Below are 17,901 nucleotides of genomic sequence, written 5' to 3'. Positions count from 1 at the left end.
ACTTGAGGTTATTGGCAGCCATGGTTTCTTTTGAACAGGTGAAAGATGTCATGAAGGATATCATGTCAGACCTGCAGCAGACCAACAGTGAGAAGATCCTGCTGAGCTGGGTGCGCCAGTCGACCAGGCCGTACAGCCAGGTCAACGTCCTCAACTTCACCACCAGCTGGACAGATGGGCTTGCCTTTAATGCCGTGCTCCACCGACATAAGTGAGATGTGACTCTTCTTGGATGTGCAGATTTGTACAGATTTGTGCCTCCTCTCTGTCCCTCCCTTACTTACTACTCCCTAAAGGCCCTTCCCACTACCGCCTCTCTCCTCTGTACACGCTCTAAGAAAACATAAAGAATAGAAATATCATGGAAAAAAAACTACCCATCACGTCTTTGTTTCCATAGGACTTAAATGCCACAGTGCAGTGTCCATGGTTTCTTCTACATATTTGTAAGTTAAAAAATGTAAAATAATTCACATAGTTCAATGTGAACTAACTCATTCAGCACTAACCAGTAATATACACAAAGAATTGTGACAGTTTTCAGCCTCCTACTTTAGTTTTATAGGAAAACTCTATAAAACTCCCAATTAAAAATAGATAAATGATTCTTTTTATGAAACTTGTGAACAGATTCTAATTATTTAATAAAAGACCAAAGGACCAAAAAGAGCCACTACTCTTCTGAAGAAGAAGAGACAGGCTGAAGCACTTCCTAAACAGAAACCAAAACTAATTATGAAGCTATATTAATTGAGACTATATAGTACTATAAATAAAACACTAATATAATAATAGGCTGAAGCATATGAAATTGCCAATATTTGACTTTTTTTGATATAAATGGCAGTTTCATATAGTTCAACCTAATGGAATAAAGAGCTCAGAAATAGCTCCATCCTGATCTACAACTGAGCCGATGTTGCAGATTAATAGATGGTATGGAACAAATGGAAATGAGTGAATTGGATCCCTGCCTCACCATACCCTGAATAAACTCCAGATGCATCAAAAATTTAAATGTGAAAGGCAAAATTTGTTATGTGTTTTATTCTTCTTGTAAATTATTTATTGTCTCAAGTTTTATTTCCTGTACGTTCTTTGCTGATATATGAAAATGCAGTTGACTTTTCTACATCTTATAACTGGAAACTTGTTAAATTCTTACCAAAATTTGTTACTGTAAGTTTTTTTTTCTTTTTTTGGTAGATGACCATGAATTATAATAGTTTTTTTCCTCCCCTCCCCTCCCCTCCCCCTCCCCTCCCCTCCCCCTCCCCTCCCCCCCTTTCCCTCCCCTCCCCTCCCCTCCCCTTCCTTTCCCTCCTCTTCTCTCCCCTTTCCCCTTCACTTGTGCCTTGTCCTTCAATACAATATCAGTTTGCATTGGTGGTAGTGAGCAGAATGTTTTGTTCTTGGTAACAAAGGGAGTGGTTTTAATGTTTTACCATAAGACTGCTATTTGCTTTAGCTTTTTTTCCATATACCTTTTATCTGGTTAAAAAAAAACCCCACACCCCATCTTCTTCTACTTCTCCTTTATCAGCTTAAGTGGGTTGCCCACTGTTTCTAGTCCGTTAAGAGACGCTATCATAAAACTTGAATTTTAGCTAAAACATTTTTCCATCTGTTACTTAATTGATGTAACAAGTATGTGTGGGGTGCCTTCTATGTGCCGGACACAGGATGTAGAGCAGAGAACAAAACAAGCAAAAATCCCAGTCCTCCTTCTTGGAATTAATGTTCAAATAGAGGGAGGCAGACAGTTTTTTAAAAATGAAAATGTTAGTTGTGGAGCATATAGAAATGGTAAATATTGCTGAAGAAAAATATGTCAGGCAAGAGGGGAGGAGGTACCTGGCATGTGGGAGGCCACTGGGTGCAGTGGTGTGAATAAGGGGAATAATAGGAGGTGGAGTCGGAGAGGGAACTGGGCGGGTGGGGACGAGGGAGGCAAATCCCAGAAGTGTAGGTGGGTCCAAGATGCAAGAGCAGATAGAGCGCAGAGAAAGTGATCAACTTTTGAGTAAGTCAGAGCAACAATAATGTCCAGTTTGTGGGATTAAAAGAAAATCAAGATAGAAATACTAGACAGTAGCTCTTTGGAGAGGGGTGGACAGAAATTCTCTCAGGGTCTTTTCGTTAGGAGTATCCTGTGAAGAGATTAGAGCTGGATTTTCTATTCTGCTAAACTTGGTCTTTTAATCGGAGAATTTAGTCCATTAACATTATTGCGATAATTGATGTATTTAAGTTCATTCTTACCGCTTGTTTTGAGCTTTTCATTTTTCTTTTTTCTATATCTTCTTTTCTTTCTTGTTTTATACTGGTAGGTTCTGCTTCCCTTTTTTTTTCTTTCACTATTTGGGAAATATACCATTTCTAGTCTTTCAGTGGCTACTCCAGAATTTTAACAGGCATGTTTAACCAATACAATAACCTTAGAATGTTTTACCTGTTGTTTTCATATTTATAGATTACTTTAAAATATTATATATTTGACAAGACTTTGAGATATAAAAGATAAACTTTTAAATTTATATTCACAAATAAAAAAATCTAAAACTGAAATGTATTCGATTATAACAATAACAACTTTGTTTCCACATATTTCATCTTCACTGAATTTTATTTGCATTCTGATTTCAGACCCGATCTCTTCAGCTGGGATAGAGTTGTCAAAATGTCCCCAACTGAGAGACTTGAACATGCCTTCAGCAAGGCTCAAACTTACTTAGGAATTGAAAAGCTGTTAGATCCTGAAGGTATTGTTCAGTGTTTAATTACAACCTTGATTTTGCTTTACAGTTTTGAATACTTGAAAAGCAGTGCTTTTTTGTTCCCCCTTTCTTGAAAGAATTGTGAGAATTGAGGAGGTGTTTTTCCTTTTGAAATGTGGTACAAGCCATCTTATTACAGACATGATACTTTTGTGCTTAACAATTTCTAGGATCCTTCAGGAGGAAATTTAATTTAAATGTAATTTAATTTAATTTAATTGAATAGTTAATACGAGCATAAGATTTAAAGTTTTAGGGAAACAGAATTATTAGATAAACAATTTAGTATTTGATTTATTTCATTAAAATGTGTTTTTGTATGAGCTTCTTGTATATGTTATGAAAACTTTAGTTACAAATGTTGCAGGATTGAATTCTAGACTTATTTTCATACTATGAATGAAATCTGTGACATTATCTGAGATGATAGCTTACCTTTGAGCCTTATGGGGGAAGCTTTTAGGGAAGATTTTTAAGAAATGGGATATTGAACAAAAAAAAGTACGTAGTCATCTTTACCTTTGACTCATATATTATATGAAATAGAAATTTACTGAGCTGTGGTATTGCAAAGATAATATACTAGCATTGTTTATGGGTACTAAGACAGTTATTTTGTATCCAGTATTGAGCAATTCACATACTTTGGACATCTAATTTAAGCTGGTTCTTATTTTCTTCCACTTTTAGATGTTGCTGTTCAGCTTCCTGACAAGAAATCCATAATTATGTATTTAACATCTTTGTTTGAGGTGCTACCTCAGCAAGTCACTATAGATGCCATCCGTGAGGTAGAGACACTTCCAAGGAAATATAAGAAAGAATGTGAAGAAGGAGAAATTAACATTCAGGTACAGGTAAATTTTTATTAATGTGTTTGACTTGCCATATTTGTTTTCTCTTAGGTACTAGATAAAAACACTTTCAGAGCATTTTTTTTCTTGACTGAGAACGTCTTGGTTTCTCAGCATCAGAAGTTCAGTTTATCAGTTGGCATGCTGTCACACATCACATGCATGTAATGGAGAACCATAACTTTACTGATTTTACTTTTTAAGAAGGAAAATATATTATTTCATACAGCAAGGCTAGAGTTAACAGTGGGATGAGACCTTAAAAGTCATTTGGTCTAACATTTATCAACAAAACAATCAAAAGATACACATGGATTTCACAGTGATAAGAAATACATTTTGGAGAGGCAGAAAGCATGGGCTTTGAAGCTTAAATTTCATCCCTGTTACTTCTTGTTTTGGGTTGGTTACTTACCCTCTCATCCTCAGTTTTATTGCAAAATCTGGGTTAAACCACCCACTTTATAAAGTTAATAAGTTTGAAGTATCTAAAATGATGCTAATGAGCACTCAATAAACAGCAGATATTATTATAATTTTTCCTTCTCATTTTGTTTAGGTATTATCATTCATTTTTATTCAACAAGATTTTTTTTCAAATGTTAGTGATAATGATAATGGTCTTGAATTGGCATAGCATTTTTTTTTTCTTCTCCAAGGTTCAAAGGACTTATTATTTCAGGTTTTCTTTGGGTAGTAGGTACCACTTCTTTTATTTTCTCCATTTCAAAAAACTATGATTTACAGAAAAAGAAAAAGCTTAGAGGAAAAGAAGGCAAGAGATAGGGCCAGATTGTGAACCAAGGGCTCTTTTTAGTAGTTTTGAGGATCAAGTGATATTGAGGAAAAGCCCTAATGTTTTATCATTGAATGTTTGCTGAGAAGCATTTGTCTCTAGTAGTGTAGTTATTATGCTGCATTAATGACGCATCCTTTTCAGTGGCTCAAATAATCTTCGGAGTTTGCCTTTTGGTTTTAGAATCATTTCTTCATTGGATCGGGGTTCCTTTTGTTAGAAAGATGGAATATTCTACTTCTTATTAGTGAAGGCTATTCTCTTTTAAAAAGGAGGGAGATTTCATTTGCCTTTCATGGTGTGTAGATAAAATAATCACTTCTGTTTAGGGCTCGGGGTGACATGATAAGAATTGCAGAAGCCATTTGCTGTTTGATTAAGAGCAAGTGTATTGGGACTTCCCTGGTGGCGCAGTGGGTGGGAATCCGCCAGCCAATGCAGGGGATGCGGGTTCGAGCCCTGGTCCGGGAAGATCCCACATGCCGCAGAGCAGCTAAGCCCTGCGTGCCACCACTACTGAGCCTGCGCTTTGGAGCCCACGAGCCACAACTACTGAGCCCGCATGCCACAACTACTGAAGCCTGTGCTCCTGGGGCCTGTGCTCTGCACCAAGGGAGGCCACCGTAATGAGAAGCCTGCGCACCGCAACTAAAGAAGGCCCGCATGCAGCAATGAAGACCCAACACAGCCAAAAATAAATAAATAAATAAATTTATTAAAAAAAAAAGAGCAGGTATATTAATATTAACCTTTTCATTAATGCTTTCATTAATGCCTTAGAGGTTGAATTAAGTTAATTGGAGAGATAAAACGTGGTCAAGTTGTAATCATCTACTGTTTTGACATATCTTGCCATCCTCTACTTTCCTGAGAACACTAATAGCCAGACTTCCTCTGCTCTTTCTACAAACATGTGCTGTAGAGCATTAGGTGGTCAGCAAATAATTCCTGAATTTCTCTTTAGATTAATCTCTCAGTTGAAAGTCTCCTCTTGTATGTGAATGAATACCCTCTGAACACCTGCATTTAGATAATGCCTTCCACTTCCGACCTCATAGATCCTAGTGCCTGTCTGAATGACCTTTGGCTGGTCACTAACTTTCCTAGTTCTCAGATGTCCTCATTAGAATATCGAGGTTTTGATACTAAATGACCTCCAGGATTATTGTGGCTTTCCAGTTTTGGGGTTTTAGGTCCAGAACTTAACTCATTTTCCCTTCTCTGTCTTTGGCACCATCTCTCTCCTAATCATCCATCATTTCATCTGTGGGCTCACTGATTCATTGTTTTTAACTGCTGCATGTTGTTTACCAGGTCCATTTGGATTCTTCCTCCAGAATATCTTTGGTGTGTGTTTTCTTTCTGTTCCAGCCCTCATACTAATTAAACACCCCATCTCCTCTTGTGGTTTACAAGGCCCAGCCCACCACCCCAACTCATCTCAGGCCACAGTACGCCAATCGTGGTGGACTTCTTCCTCTCCTTCCCCAAGATTCTTGTACGTGTGGGTTGCTCTCTGTGAAACGCTTCTCCACCCACTGTTTGCATGGCAAGCTTCCCATCTTTCCTCAATTTCAATGGAACTTTTTCAGAGACGACTTCCCTGATTAACCTAATTGAAATCCAACCCTACACACACACACACACACACACACACACACACACTCACACTCACACACTCACTCTGTTTCTTGCTGTCACAGTATTTTTGTAAACTATGTTAAGAATTTTAAATTGTATCTTAATAGCATTGAGAAAGCAGTGAAAGATTTTAAGCAGGGAAGTCTTATGATGTGATTACATTTTCCAAACATCATTCTGGCTGCTCTTTGAGAAGTGGGTGGTGGAGGTAGCAGTCTGGGTAGCAGCGGGGAAGCAAAGACACTGGTAGCAGGCTGTTGCAGTGCTGAGGACAAACAGTTGTTGTGAAGATGGAAAGGCCTGGATGGATTTGAGATGAATTTTGAAGGTAGGAATGGCTTATACGTACGTATTAAATGTGGGCGGTAAAAGCTGGAGACCAAGGCCGGCTCCCTGATTTTTAGCTGGAGGGGTTAAGTGCATGGAGGAGGCATTTACTGAAATGGGAAAAGTGAAGAGGTTTGGGGGAAAAAAAGTAGGGGTTTAAATACTGACAAAGTTTGATATGCCTATGAGACATTGAAGTGGAGATGTTAAGGAAGTAGGACATAGGAGTTTGGGGTTTGGGGCCAGAAATATAAAGGTAAATGTTTGCAGGATGTAGATGGTTCTTTAAATCCAATGGGAATGGATGAAGCCATGCAGGTAGAGGACATAGAAGGAAGAAGGCTCTGCACTTAATTTTGAGGAGCTTCATAACTTACATGTTGGCAAATGCTGTTGAACTAGGAGGAAAACCAAGATGGTGTTATTGAAGCAGGGAAAGGAGAGCTTCAAGAGAGCGGGGACTGGTCAGATGTAGGGAATGCCACCGAGAGCTTAAGGAACATAAGGTGACTGGACCTCCGGGTTTGCTTGGAACAGTTGTGGTTTATGTGTGTTGTTCTAGTACTGTTGATTATCAAAAATGTTCTGTTTTTTGCTCATTACATGGTCATCCTAAAGCTGATGCTAGAAAAGTGGATTTGTCAGTGAGAAGGTTATTGGTAACACTGGCAAAAGCTTTTCCAGGTGTGTGGTGGGGACCAGTGCCTAATCAGCATGAAAGGGAGTGTTAACAAATGTAGCAGTTAAATACATGAGCATTTCTTGTATTGTTCTCTATACGTTTGTGTATATTTGAGGTAGTACATAAAAACTGTGGATGAGAGGTGATAAAGTGGTGACAGGCTGTAGGCAAATTTTAAAGAATTTTTGCTCTGGAAGGGAACAAATGAATGAGAGAGGTGGTAGGTTTGGTTATATGATTCTAAAGTATATAAGAAAATACTCCACTGCCTAGAAGGAGCTTGGAATAACTTATTCCGCGGGCTCTTCAGAAAAAAAGACCAGCTAGTAAACTAGAGGGCAGCTGCCTCAAAAAAATATCATCAGTACGACAGCCTGTATGTGTGGCTGTCTTTCAGTGTCTAAAATGCAATTCAGTAAAAGCAATTTAACTAGGGTCAAAGCAGGATTCTAATCTCTGTCTCTTTAAATGACATCCATCCTTCAAGGCCCAGCAGGTTCCAGATCCTCTATGAAACTTTCCTATTTTAGCCCTTGGAGAATGCAAATAGCATTCCTTGTTGGACCCATGGAATTTATAACTTTGTTAATAGCCTTTTTATTTCTGTTGAGAAGTGATTCATGTGGGTTATTTGTCTCTTCCCAGCTATATTAGAATGTCCCTGAGTACAGAATCCATGAGTGATGCAGCTTTTGTACGCTTTGCCATCCTAGCATTAATAAATGCGTTCTATTTCATGGCGTGGCTCACCTAGCTCCTGAGAATCAGGTGGATGCCTAAGACACAGTGGTGCCTACCTTAGTTTCTGCATCCAGTGTGTCTTTGTTGAACACCTTCTGGTCTTCACAACGCTTGTGAGTTTTCTTGGCTTTGTTTTTATAGAGCTCAGCGCCAGAGGAGGAGCAAGAGGGTCCCCGAGCTGAAACCCCCAGCACTGTCACCGAGGTTGACATGGATCTGGACAGCTATCAGATAGCACTGGAGGAAGTGCTGACCTGGTTGCTTTCTGCCGAGGACACTTTCCAGGAGCAGGATGACATTTCCGATGATGTTGAAGAAGTCAAAGACCAGTTTGCAACCCACGAAGTAAATAATCTATAGCTGATGAGCAGGATATATGTGCCATGGTGCCTGTGTCTTAATCAGGGGCTGTACTCTGATGTTTGTTGTTTACTGAATTCTGCTCCACAGAAAGGTCATGGCATATTTTAAGACTTGTGATATTTAAATAGGGCTTTGTTACAGAATTGGTGTGGGTGATTTAACTGTGCACTGGAATTAGATTTCGGATTTTAATCTTACCGTAATTTGTAGATTCTGTGAAGCCACTGACAAAAATCAGTGCATAGTACTGCTCGTTTCTGAAGTGTACCATTATAGTTAAACACAAAATGGCTAATGAATACACCAAATTTTTAGATTTGAATGTTCCCCAGGAAGTGATTATTTTTATTTATTGTATGATTAAGAAAACTCATATCCACTATTCCTGTGTAATTTTATATATTGAAAATTTCCTACTATTTCAGGGATATATTGCAGTGTAGTGATTGGATTATGTGAAGAATTCTTTTGATTAAGTAGTTTCTTGGTGTTGATATATTAATTGGCAGGTCTGATTTGCTGTTTTGGTTTGAAAATAATAGAAATGGTCATTTTCTTTAAGCACTTTCTCTTGGGTGAGCGTGGTGCTTTATTTATTATATCTTCTCATAATTCCATGTTCACGACCTAACAGCAGCATAATCAGCATTTACTTAAAAATAGCTGGTGTTATCACATGTAACGTCCTCTTTGATCTATTCTTTTTCCTTCAGGCAGCTGCTGATTCCCTATAATCAGAGCTTAAAAAATTGGATCAAAGTCTTATTTATTTGCACTCTACATGGTTACTTTTTCTCACAGCATTAATATTTAGACATTAACAATTTATTAAGATTTTTCTTCTTCACTGAGCAGCCCACAAATCATAATGATGTACCTTCTCAGGCTTTTATGATGGAGCTGACGGCGCACCAGAGCAGTGTTGGCAATGTCCTGCAGGCAGGAAACCAGCTGATAACACAAGGAACTCTGTCAGATGAAGAGGAGTTTGAGATTCAGGAACAAATGACCCTGCTGAATGCCAGATGGGAAGCACTAAGGGTGGCAAGTATGGACAGACAGTCCCGGTGAGTGGAAGCTCAGAAAGGAACACTATTCCGTAGACTGCGTTGCCCAGTTTAGCACAAGTAAAAGTCTGCATGTCTGTGAGAACAAGATAACCAGAGAACTTGCCTTGTAAAATTTTGACTCTTTTCTTTATGTAGTGTTGCTGGAATTTTGTATGATCTTTATGTCCCCTTTGATATGTTAACCAAATGCAAAGGTAAAAGTTGCAATACAGAAATTAGCAAAGACATTTAATATGGACTTTGCAGTATTAAAATTGGCTAACCATTAATTCTCATGTGAAGACAGGACTATGTTATATTTATCCCCAATTCTATTTTGTAACTTTTTTTTTTAACATCTTTATTGGAGTATAATTGCTTTACAATGGTGTGTTAGTTTCTGCTTTATAACAAAGTGAATCAGCTATACGTGTACATATATCCCCATATCCTCTCCCTCTTGCATCTCCCTCTCACCCTCCCTATCCCACCCCTCTAGGTGGACACAAAGCACCAAGCTGATCTCCCTGTGCTATGCGGCTGCTTCCCACTAGCTATCTATTTTACATTTGGTAGTGTATATAAGTCCATGGCACTCTCTCACTTCGTCCCATGTAACATTTTTTTAAGTATTTTTTTCCCCATGGTTCATTTTGTTTCGTGTATTGTGTGTTAAGGAGCAAACTGCATTCCATGGCAATTTCCACCTATTTAATAGGCAGGAATTCCTGATTGAAGAAACAATGATTCTGATACAAATAGAGGGTGCTGTTATTTGCATTCTTTGACTGCATTTAATTGACTCCATTTAGGAAATAATTTTTTTTTTTTGGCTGGTTTCTGTATTTAAAGACCAAATGCTACTTTAAATGGTTAGACAAGAATGTGTTCCCTGCCCAATTTCTTTGCTGCCTGGAGTGTGCATTTGCTGTTGCAAAGGGAAGAAGGAGTGGGAATAATGCTGTGTTCCCCTCGGACAGGCTGCACGATGTGCTCATGGAACTGCAGAGGAAGCAGCTACAGCAGCTCTCCGCCTGGTTAACACTCACAGAAGAACGCATTCAGAAGATGGAAACTTGCCCCCTAGATGATGACTTAAAATCCCTACAAAAGCTGCTAGAAGATCATAAAGTAAATCTGGCTCATATTTCTTTTATACCTTATCAAATATGAAAAAGCAGCCCTCAGCATTCTCAGGAGCCGATGGCTTCTATCATTAGTGCAGAGATGGGACACTTCTTCAGTGTGCTCTTTTATTCAGCAGCCTGTAGGGTAGAGTGCATGGGAATGTGACTTTTCTGAGCCAGGGATGAAAGCACAGGTAAAATTTTATGTGGGTATGTGTAGTTTTCTTCTGAAAGTACATAGTGTTCATAAGATTCTCAGGGCTTTTTTTTTTTGGACCTATGAGTGGTTAAGAACCCTAGGGTGTTGCATGAATGCAGTGTGTGGGGAAATAAGGAAACCCTCAGATTGATCTGTACCTAATCCTTTCAGGAAGGCTATTGCTTCTTCTCCTAGGTAAAGATTCAAAATTTGGTGGGAGATTTAATTTGGTCACAAATGTAAGAGATAACTTTTCATAGTCAAGGAAAGGTAGAGTAAAATAGCATCTCTGCGAACTGAAGAATTTTATTTTTCAATGAAATATCTAGATAACTGAAATAAAGCTTTAGGGATAGATTAAACACAAAAACTCAAGGCATCTGATGACACTATTGGTAGTATTTGAATAAATTACCTATATACGTATGTGTTGTGACCTACAATGCTCTTCCCATGGAAGAAGTGGGAAGAGAAATTGTCTGTATACCCCTAATTGCTTTCCTGGGTAACAAATCAGAACAGCTTCTGACTATCAAATAGCATTCGACTTATCTGTCACTTTATACCATGTTGCACTAGATAAAATGATCTCTGACTATGTGTATTTAAGTTTGGGACTTTATTGACTTAATGATTCTCTATTCTTAATTCCTACTATAGGCGCGCAACTTGTTTATGGGACACCTTTTTTCTTTTTCTTTTGGCCAAAACTTGGAATAAAAATAATAAAAGTGATGACATCCCATTTGCAATCTGTTATGACATTGCATTTTCAAAGTGCTTTGGTTCATAGTGAAATGTAAAGATGTATAATGGGTTTGTTTCATTAGTAGAACACTTAGGCTACTGATTGGAGATTTAAACACCATGCCTCATTAAGTGTCCTTAATTACTGTTGACAACTGAGTGGATTTTAAATAGATAAATGGGAAAGAGTAGACATAATGGTTTATCTTAATTTTTTCTCTAGAGTTTGCAAAATGATCTTGAGGCTGAACAGGTGAAGGTAAATTCCCTAACTCACATGGTGGTGATTGTTGATGAAAACAGTGGCGAGAGTGCTACAGCTATTCTGGAAGATCAGTTACAGGTAAGGACCCTGTAAAGTAGGATGGTCCCAAGGGACCTGTGGTCTGAGCCCCAGTTGCACATTGCCCCTCTTCTTCCTGTTCGGTCTCACTGTTTATTTAGAATCGTAGAACAATCTTCTTTAGGTTGTACTTCCCAGTTGGGATTCCACAGCATGGGGGTTTACAGGAGAACCTAGGTATCATTGCTTTACTTCAGCCCTTAGGGAATGGTTGGGGCCGCTTGTGGTCCACAGCTTCTTTGGGCATATGAAGAAGATGTGGAAGCATAAGAACTGATCTCAACAAGTGGTCCACAGACTTCTTGCTCAGAATCACTTGACGAATTTGTTAAGATGCATATTTCTGGGCTCTACGCAGACCTAAGTCCCTGGGAGTGGGCCCAGTGAATATGTAAAAAAAATGTAAAGTTTGAGAATTTCAGCCGTGTGGGATTTAATATCCCAGTTTCTTTGGTAGATCAGTGTGTGAATGTCAACACCAGTTTTGGGAACCTTGTTTCTTTTTGCTCAGTGACTATAGTGTATCTTTATAAGTCTTTATAAAGAGAGTTTTTGGTTGACAGTTAACCCTTGAAAACTTGGGGTTAGGGGCACTGACCTCTCAAGTGGTTGAAAATCCAAGTATAACTTTTTACTTCCCCAAAACTTAACTACCAATAGCCTATTGTTGACTGGAGGCGTTACTGGTAACAAACAGTCCATTAGGACATATTGGGCTGGCCAAAAAGTTCGTTCAGTTTTAAGGACAAATAAAAGACACACTTTTCATTTTCACCAAGAACTTTATTGAATAACATATTTATTAACCAAACGAACTTTTCGGCCAACCCAATATTTTGTGTTATATGCATATCTACAGATATTTTATGCATTTATGAATACCTACCTTTTTCTTAATTTTTTCAGTATCCCTAGGTTATGTGCTTCGTCTTTATTTCAAATTGTCACAAATCTCCAAAATTTTTTCCAATGTATTTATTGAAAAAAATCCAAGTATGAGTGGACCCGCAGCTCAAACCCTTGTTGTTCAAGGGTATTTTACTTAAACAATACTTGGATTATCTGATATAATGTTGCCAGTTGATGATTTTCAGTAACTTTCAGACTATAAATTATCATATGAAATTCTTTTTCTTTTGTATCATTTAAAATTAGCCAGTGATTTTGAGCCTTTGGTGCAGTAGTATTTAGTTATTACAGTAATCTGAGAGGTAGGCATTCATGTCTTGCCTATTTAATAGTGAGGAAATTCAGAGGTTTAAGTAGGCAATAAGTTTTCATGCTGAGACAACAGACCTGTCTTCTGGCTCTGTGTTCTCTACCCTTTGAGCTATGCAAAGCTTACTCTGGTGTTAAATATTGAAATAAGATAATATTAATTAAATAATTATTGCTCCCAAGCAAGTAATGAAGAAATAAAATTTACAATTTGTTAATCATTATTTATAAAGCGGTAATAAAATAATTTTTGGGGAAGTCATCATGAAGAATGATTTTTTTAAATTAATCAAATTTATTTATTTAGTTTTGCTAATACTTGTAATATTCTGTTGCTAAGTTTTGTGGAATTTTTTATGGATCATGCAATGTAAACAGAACAAATCAATTAAGTATTTTTTTCACAGAAATTCTCTCATTCAAAACATAGTTTTTATAAATTAAAAAATTTTTTTCATAATTTTGGTACTACAGATGAAAATTGTCTTGGCATGTAAAAGATGGTTAAGAAACAATTGATGCACTGAATGTTGTCTTAAAGATAGCCTGAAAAAAATGGAAGCACCGAAAATAAATGTTTGCTTTATTTCGAAGGTATATGTGAAACTGTCAAATTCTCATATAAAAACCACAATAAAATGGAAAAGAGCAGGAATTTGGGGTCAAAAGTTACAGAATGGAGTTCTAGTTGTGCCACTTTCTAGCTATGTAGTGTGAAATAATTAAATTCTATGGAAATTAGTTTTTCTCATCTATAAATTTGTAGGATTCATCTGTATTATTTAAAGCAACTTTCATAAAAATATTTTTCATAAATTGCTGCTCTGTAATAGAGAACGATGGATGCCAAGAATTTCTTTAAGGATTGTGTTAATTATCTCTGAAGGCTTTGTTGACAAAGGACGGTTTCTTCCTTTTCTAGAAACTCGGTGAACGTTGGACAGCCGTCTGCCGATGGACTGAAGAACGTTGGAACAGGTTACAGGAAATCAACATTCTGTGGCAGGAATTACTGGAAGAACAGGTATGAAGCTGTTATCCATAATGGGCAAAATAAGTGGTGAAAAATAAACCCATCGTTAATTATGGCATTAGAATAAAGTCTTGTTTATTTTTCCTCAAAAGGAAAATTTACAAATAATTATTTATTATGTTAAAAGTCAGCTTTGTGTCCATTTTATCATGCAGTTTATTCATAGAGATTGCATTATATATTAGCTCCATTGTAATAATAATTTGACTTTGTTCACTACTGAGAATGTTAGTATTTAGATATGCTACTTTTAGGATTTGCATGACATAATTTTTACTGCATTTGTGTTGGGTAATGTATTTGAACTCGTATCTATACAGCCTAGCATATGGTTTGTGCTCAGTACATAATGGTAAATGAGTCCATTCAATACTTTGTGAACTTTAAACCACAAGAATTTTTTGTGATTTTTAATCAGGATAACTACTGAAATTAATAAGAAAATATTATTTAGTAACACCATTGATTGAACACTTAGTTAATTTTTTTTTCACTAAGGATTAACATAGAAAACGAACCTTTGGTGTAAAGCTGCCACTTTAAGTTTTCAGTCTGAGTGGTGGCCCTTGGCCCATCTTCATCCTTCCAGAAAAGCAACCGTCAAAACAGAATACAAATAAGCAAGACTTTTCTTCAAAATGCCAAAGAGTTGTGGTGTAGAAAATAAGCAGATACTCTGTTCCCACATCTCAGTGTCCATTGAGAGTCTTTTAAATGCATTTCATTTCCATCCACAAAAAGCAACTATATTCTTTTCATGGAATAAAAACAGATGTATGATGTTTTGTGATTTACTAAATATGGTGGCAGAGAGAACATCTTAAAAAGCAGATTGCAAAATTTGTCCCAGTGAAGTTGTAAGTTACTGCCACCTGCCCCCAAGACCAGAATTGTCCTGTTAAGAATCTCATAATGGACCTGATTCTGATTTCTGAAATATTTACATTTCCCTTTACAAAGATTTAAATTTACTTAGTCCCTTTAATTCAGGCCAATGAGTCATGTAGAATAATTAAAATTTTACTTCATTAATGATTGTGGGAGACATTGATTGCTAGGTAACCATTGTGTTACTCCTCTAAGTAAAATAATTTAAAATTTGGAAAGAATCAAAATTTGGTAATTAAAAATATTTAAAAATAGAGAGTGGCTGGGATTTTGGCCATTTATTACCTTAGGTTTAAAAATGACCTTTGAATGGCCTTCTGTTAGTGATATGGAAGGAGAAATCGTGTTAAAATGTAGAACTGAAACCAACATTGGTACTTAATTGATAATTTGCTGTTAAAGAGAATGAGACCAATCAACTGTGTCTGAATTAGAAAATCTTTCAAGGGATTATTGTTCACTCAGTTGCAGAAGCTTTAAGATAGAAATGGGCTCTGAGAATTAGTTCAAAATTTCTGCAGCATAAGCCAAGTGTGGCAAGCAAGGTATTCTGTGATTGACTTTAACCTACCTTTCCAAACTTAACTTTCCCTCCATCCTTCCATGTACCCAGTGCTCAAATCCTGAATTCCCACTTTGTAGCCCATTCCTAGACTGTCAAGGCCACGAGAATAGTGCTGGTTCTTTTTCACTTCTCTTTTCCCAGTGCATGGCGCATCATAGGTTGCTTATGGATTTTGTTGTATTGTTTTCATGTTTTTGGAAGAGTGAACTGGTTTTCTAGCCTCTGTGTTTTTAAGTGTGGCATCTTCCTCGGAATGCCTTTTTACCCATCTCTTTATTTTTAAGTTCTCCCCACCTGTTACCAACCCTTTCGAGTCCGACTCCTACAAGGGCCCTCTTGCCCAGTGATGCTCGAGCCAATAGAATGAAACCTAGTTTGGTTCAGAAGCAAAGGAAAGTTTTATTCTTTTTTTTTTTTTTAAATTTTATTTATTTTTGGCTGCGTTGGGTCTTCGTTGCTGCATGCAGGCTTTCTCTAGTTGCGGCGAGCGGGGGCTACTCTTTGTTGCGGTGCACGGGCTTCTCATTGCAGTGGCTTCTCTTGTTGCGGAGCACGGGCTCTAGAGCGCAGGCTCAGTAGTTGTGGCACACGGGCTTAGCTGCTCCGCGGCATGTGGGGTCTTCCCGGACCAGGGCTCGAACCCGTGTCCCCTGCATTGGCAGGCGGATTCTTAACCACTGAGCCACCAGGGAAGTCCGAAAGTTTTATTCTTTGAGGAAAGAATGGAGAGGAGTGGGCTTGCGCTCTGGAGTCCATGCTCTCCCCAACAATCATTGGCGGGGCTGCTTTAGAGGGTTCTTCTTGGCAGGGAGGGGGTGGAGTTCTCGCGGGTCTGGTGCAAGTGTGTTGCTCATGGCTCCAGATTATACAGTGCTGGGTGCAGCCTCTCTGCACATGGCCTGCTGCCGCCATCTTGGACTGAGGTGTCATGCACAGCACTTCTGCACACCGGCTGCCGAGCTGAGATGCTGGGCATGGTGGGTCTCCTCTGGGAACCAGTCCACCTTGTTAGGTGCAAAGACTCTGCACACGGCCTCCTATAGGCAAGTGAAACTAGACTTAGCACAAAAGAGGAGGTTAGAACTTATCACCTAGATTCCACCTTATTTTTCCCGGTACCCCAGTGGGCTTTGCCAGTGACATATCCATCTAGGACCATGAAGTCACCTATAAACTCCCTCCCCCTCCCCACTGTTTCAAAACTGTAAGCAATCTCTTTGTGGTGTCTGCACTTTCTAACTGGTGGCACAGTTATTTTTGTGCGTATCTTATCACTCTTACTACATTGAGGACAGGATCCATATTTGTCTTGTATTTTCTAACCTTTGTCCTTTTTTGGTGGAATATAAAGGCAGAGAATGGTTGTTAAATAAACTGGTAAATAAAATAACTAGATAAAGAGTTGATTCCAAACACATGACCAAGAATTTCCCCCCTCAACTCTATAGAAAAAGGTTTCTGTGGTAAATACTACATTTTGGGAAAAATTATCCCAATGCAGCCATTTTTGTTGTTTTTACTCCTCCTTCATGTTTATCTCCCTACTTTACTAAATATCTTCTGCCTAAAAGACATGCATCACTGGCCAATGAAATTTAAAGATCTTTATATTGACTTTGGACTATCCTCAAACTTTGTCCTCTAGTCATAATTGCTGTCAAATCTGGAGCATTAGTGTGGTTGTCCTGCAAGATGCATGGAAAAACCATGGGCTTCGGGGTGTGGGTCTCTGATCTGGCTCTGCAGTTAACAAGCCAAGAGATCTTGGACATATAATTTGGCTTCTCTCTCTTTCTTCCCTAAAATGAGGGGCTGAGACAAGAAAATCTCTGACCTTCCCTCTGCATCTAGAGAGTTAAAAAGTGATTCTTTTGGAGACTTGGATAGTTGGATTTAGCCTTTTAGACCCACCTACTTCCCTGAGAATTAGGTTTAGTTATCCAGGAGTGGGGCTAATTTCAGGTCGATCTGTTGCAAATCTGAGAAGGGTAATATCTTAAAGAAAGATGCCTTCCTGCGTCATTTATGCCTCAGGCTTAGGTGTTTGAAGTCCTTCTTATCCCAGATGTGGATAAGCCTCTAGTAACATAAAAATTGGAGATTCTGGAACTTGATTGAATTGAATTACCAAATGATTCCCTAAATATATTTCTAACTTTGATTATTATTTGTAGTGCTTGTTGAAAGCATGGTTAACTGAAAAAGAAGAGGCTTTAAATAAAGTCCAGACGAGCAACTTCAAAGACCAAAAGGAACTAAGTGTCAGTGTTCGACGACTGGCTGTAAGTGATGTCATTGTCAGCATCTGTCTTGTAAGCCTATGATATCTTACTGTTTTATATCAACGGTTAATACAGTTTAGTGAATAGACTCATTACCTAACTCTGAAATGCTGCCATGTAATGATCTAGAACCAGGAGTCTTATGTTTTAGCTTTAGGGAATTAATTGCAAGGCAGGTGAATTTTACAATAAAATATACATGTTTACATTTCCTGACTGGGGAACAGGAAGATAAAGTCCTGTTAAAAGAGAGTCATCTAATAAGTATC

General features: G+C 38.0%; 1 protein-coding gene across 5 annotated transcripts in view; it reads left to right on the top strand.

Moving 5' to 3' along the window:
- UTRN (utrophin) overlaps positions 1 to 17,901 on the top strand; it is a 505,750-nt gene that overhangs the window by 121,196 nt on the left and 366,653 nt on the right. For 4 of the 5 annotated variants that reach the window (XM_068550756.1, XM_068550752.1, XM_068550753.1 and 1 more), the window contains exons 7-15: positions 39 to 211; positions 2,647 to 2,762; positions 3,468 to 3,634; positions 7,960 to 8,163; positions 9,067 to 9,248; positions 10,211 to 10,361; positions 11,527 to 11,646; positions 13,787 to 13,888; positions 17,525 to 17,632. In XM_068550756.1, the coding sequence (XP_068406857.1) occupies positions 39 to 211; positions 2,647 to 2,762; positions 3,468 to 3,634; positions 7,960 to 8,163; positions 9,067 to 9,248; positions 10,211 to 10,361; positions 11,527 to 11,646; positions 13,787 to 13,888; positions 17,525 to 17,632 (1,323 nt within the window). The remainder of the gene's footprint in view (positions 1 to 38; positions 212 to 2,646; positions 2,763 to 3,467; positions 3,635 to 7,959; positions 8,164 to 9,066; positions 9,249 to 10,210; positions 10,362 to 11,526; positions 11,647 to 13,786; positions 13,889 to 17,524; positions 17,633 to 17,901) is intronic. The other variant, XM_068550755.1, reaches the window with a different exon arrangement.

Source organism: Eschrichtius robustus, chromosome 9 (genome assembly GCF_028021215.1).
Source record: "Eschrichtius robustus isolate mEscRob2 chromosome 9, mEscRob2.pri, whole genome shotgun sequence".
Taxonomy (NCBI): domain Eukaryota; kingdom Metazoa; phylum Chordata; class Mammalia; order Artiodactyla; family Eschrichtiidae; genus Eschrichtius; species Eschrichtius robustus.
Note: the sequence above shows the minus strand (reverse complement) of the source record. Positions and strands in the feature narration are given on the sequence as shown.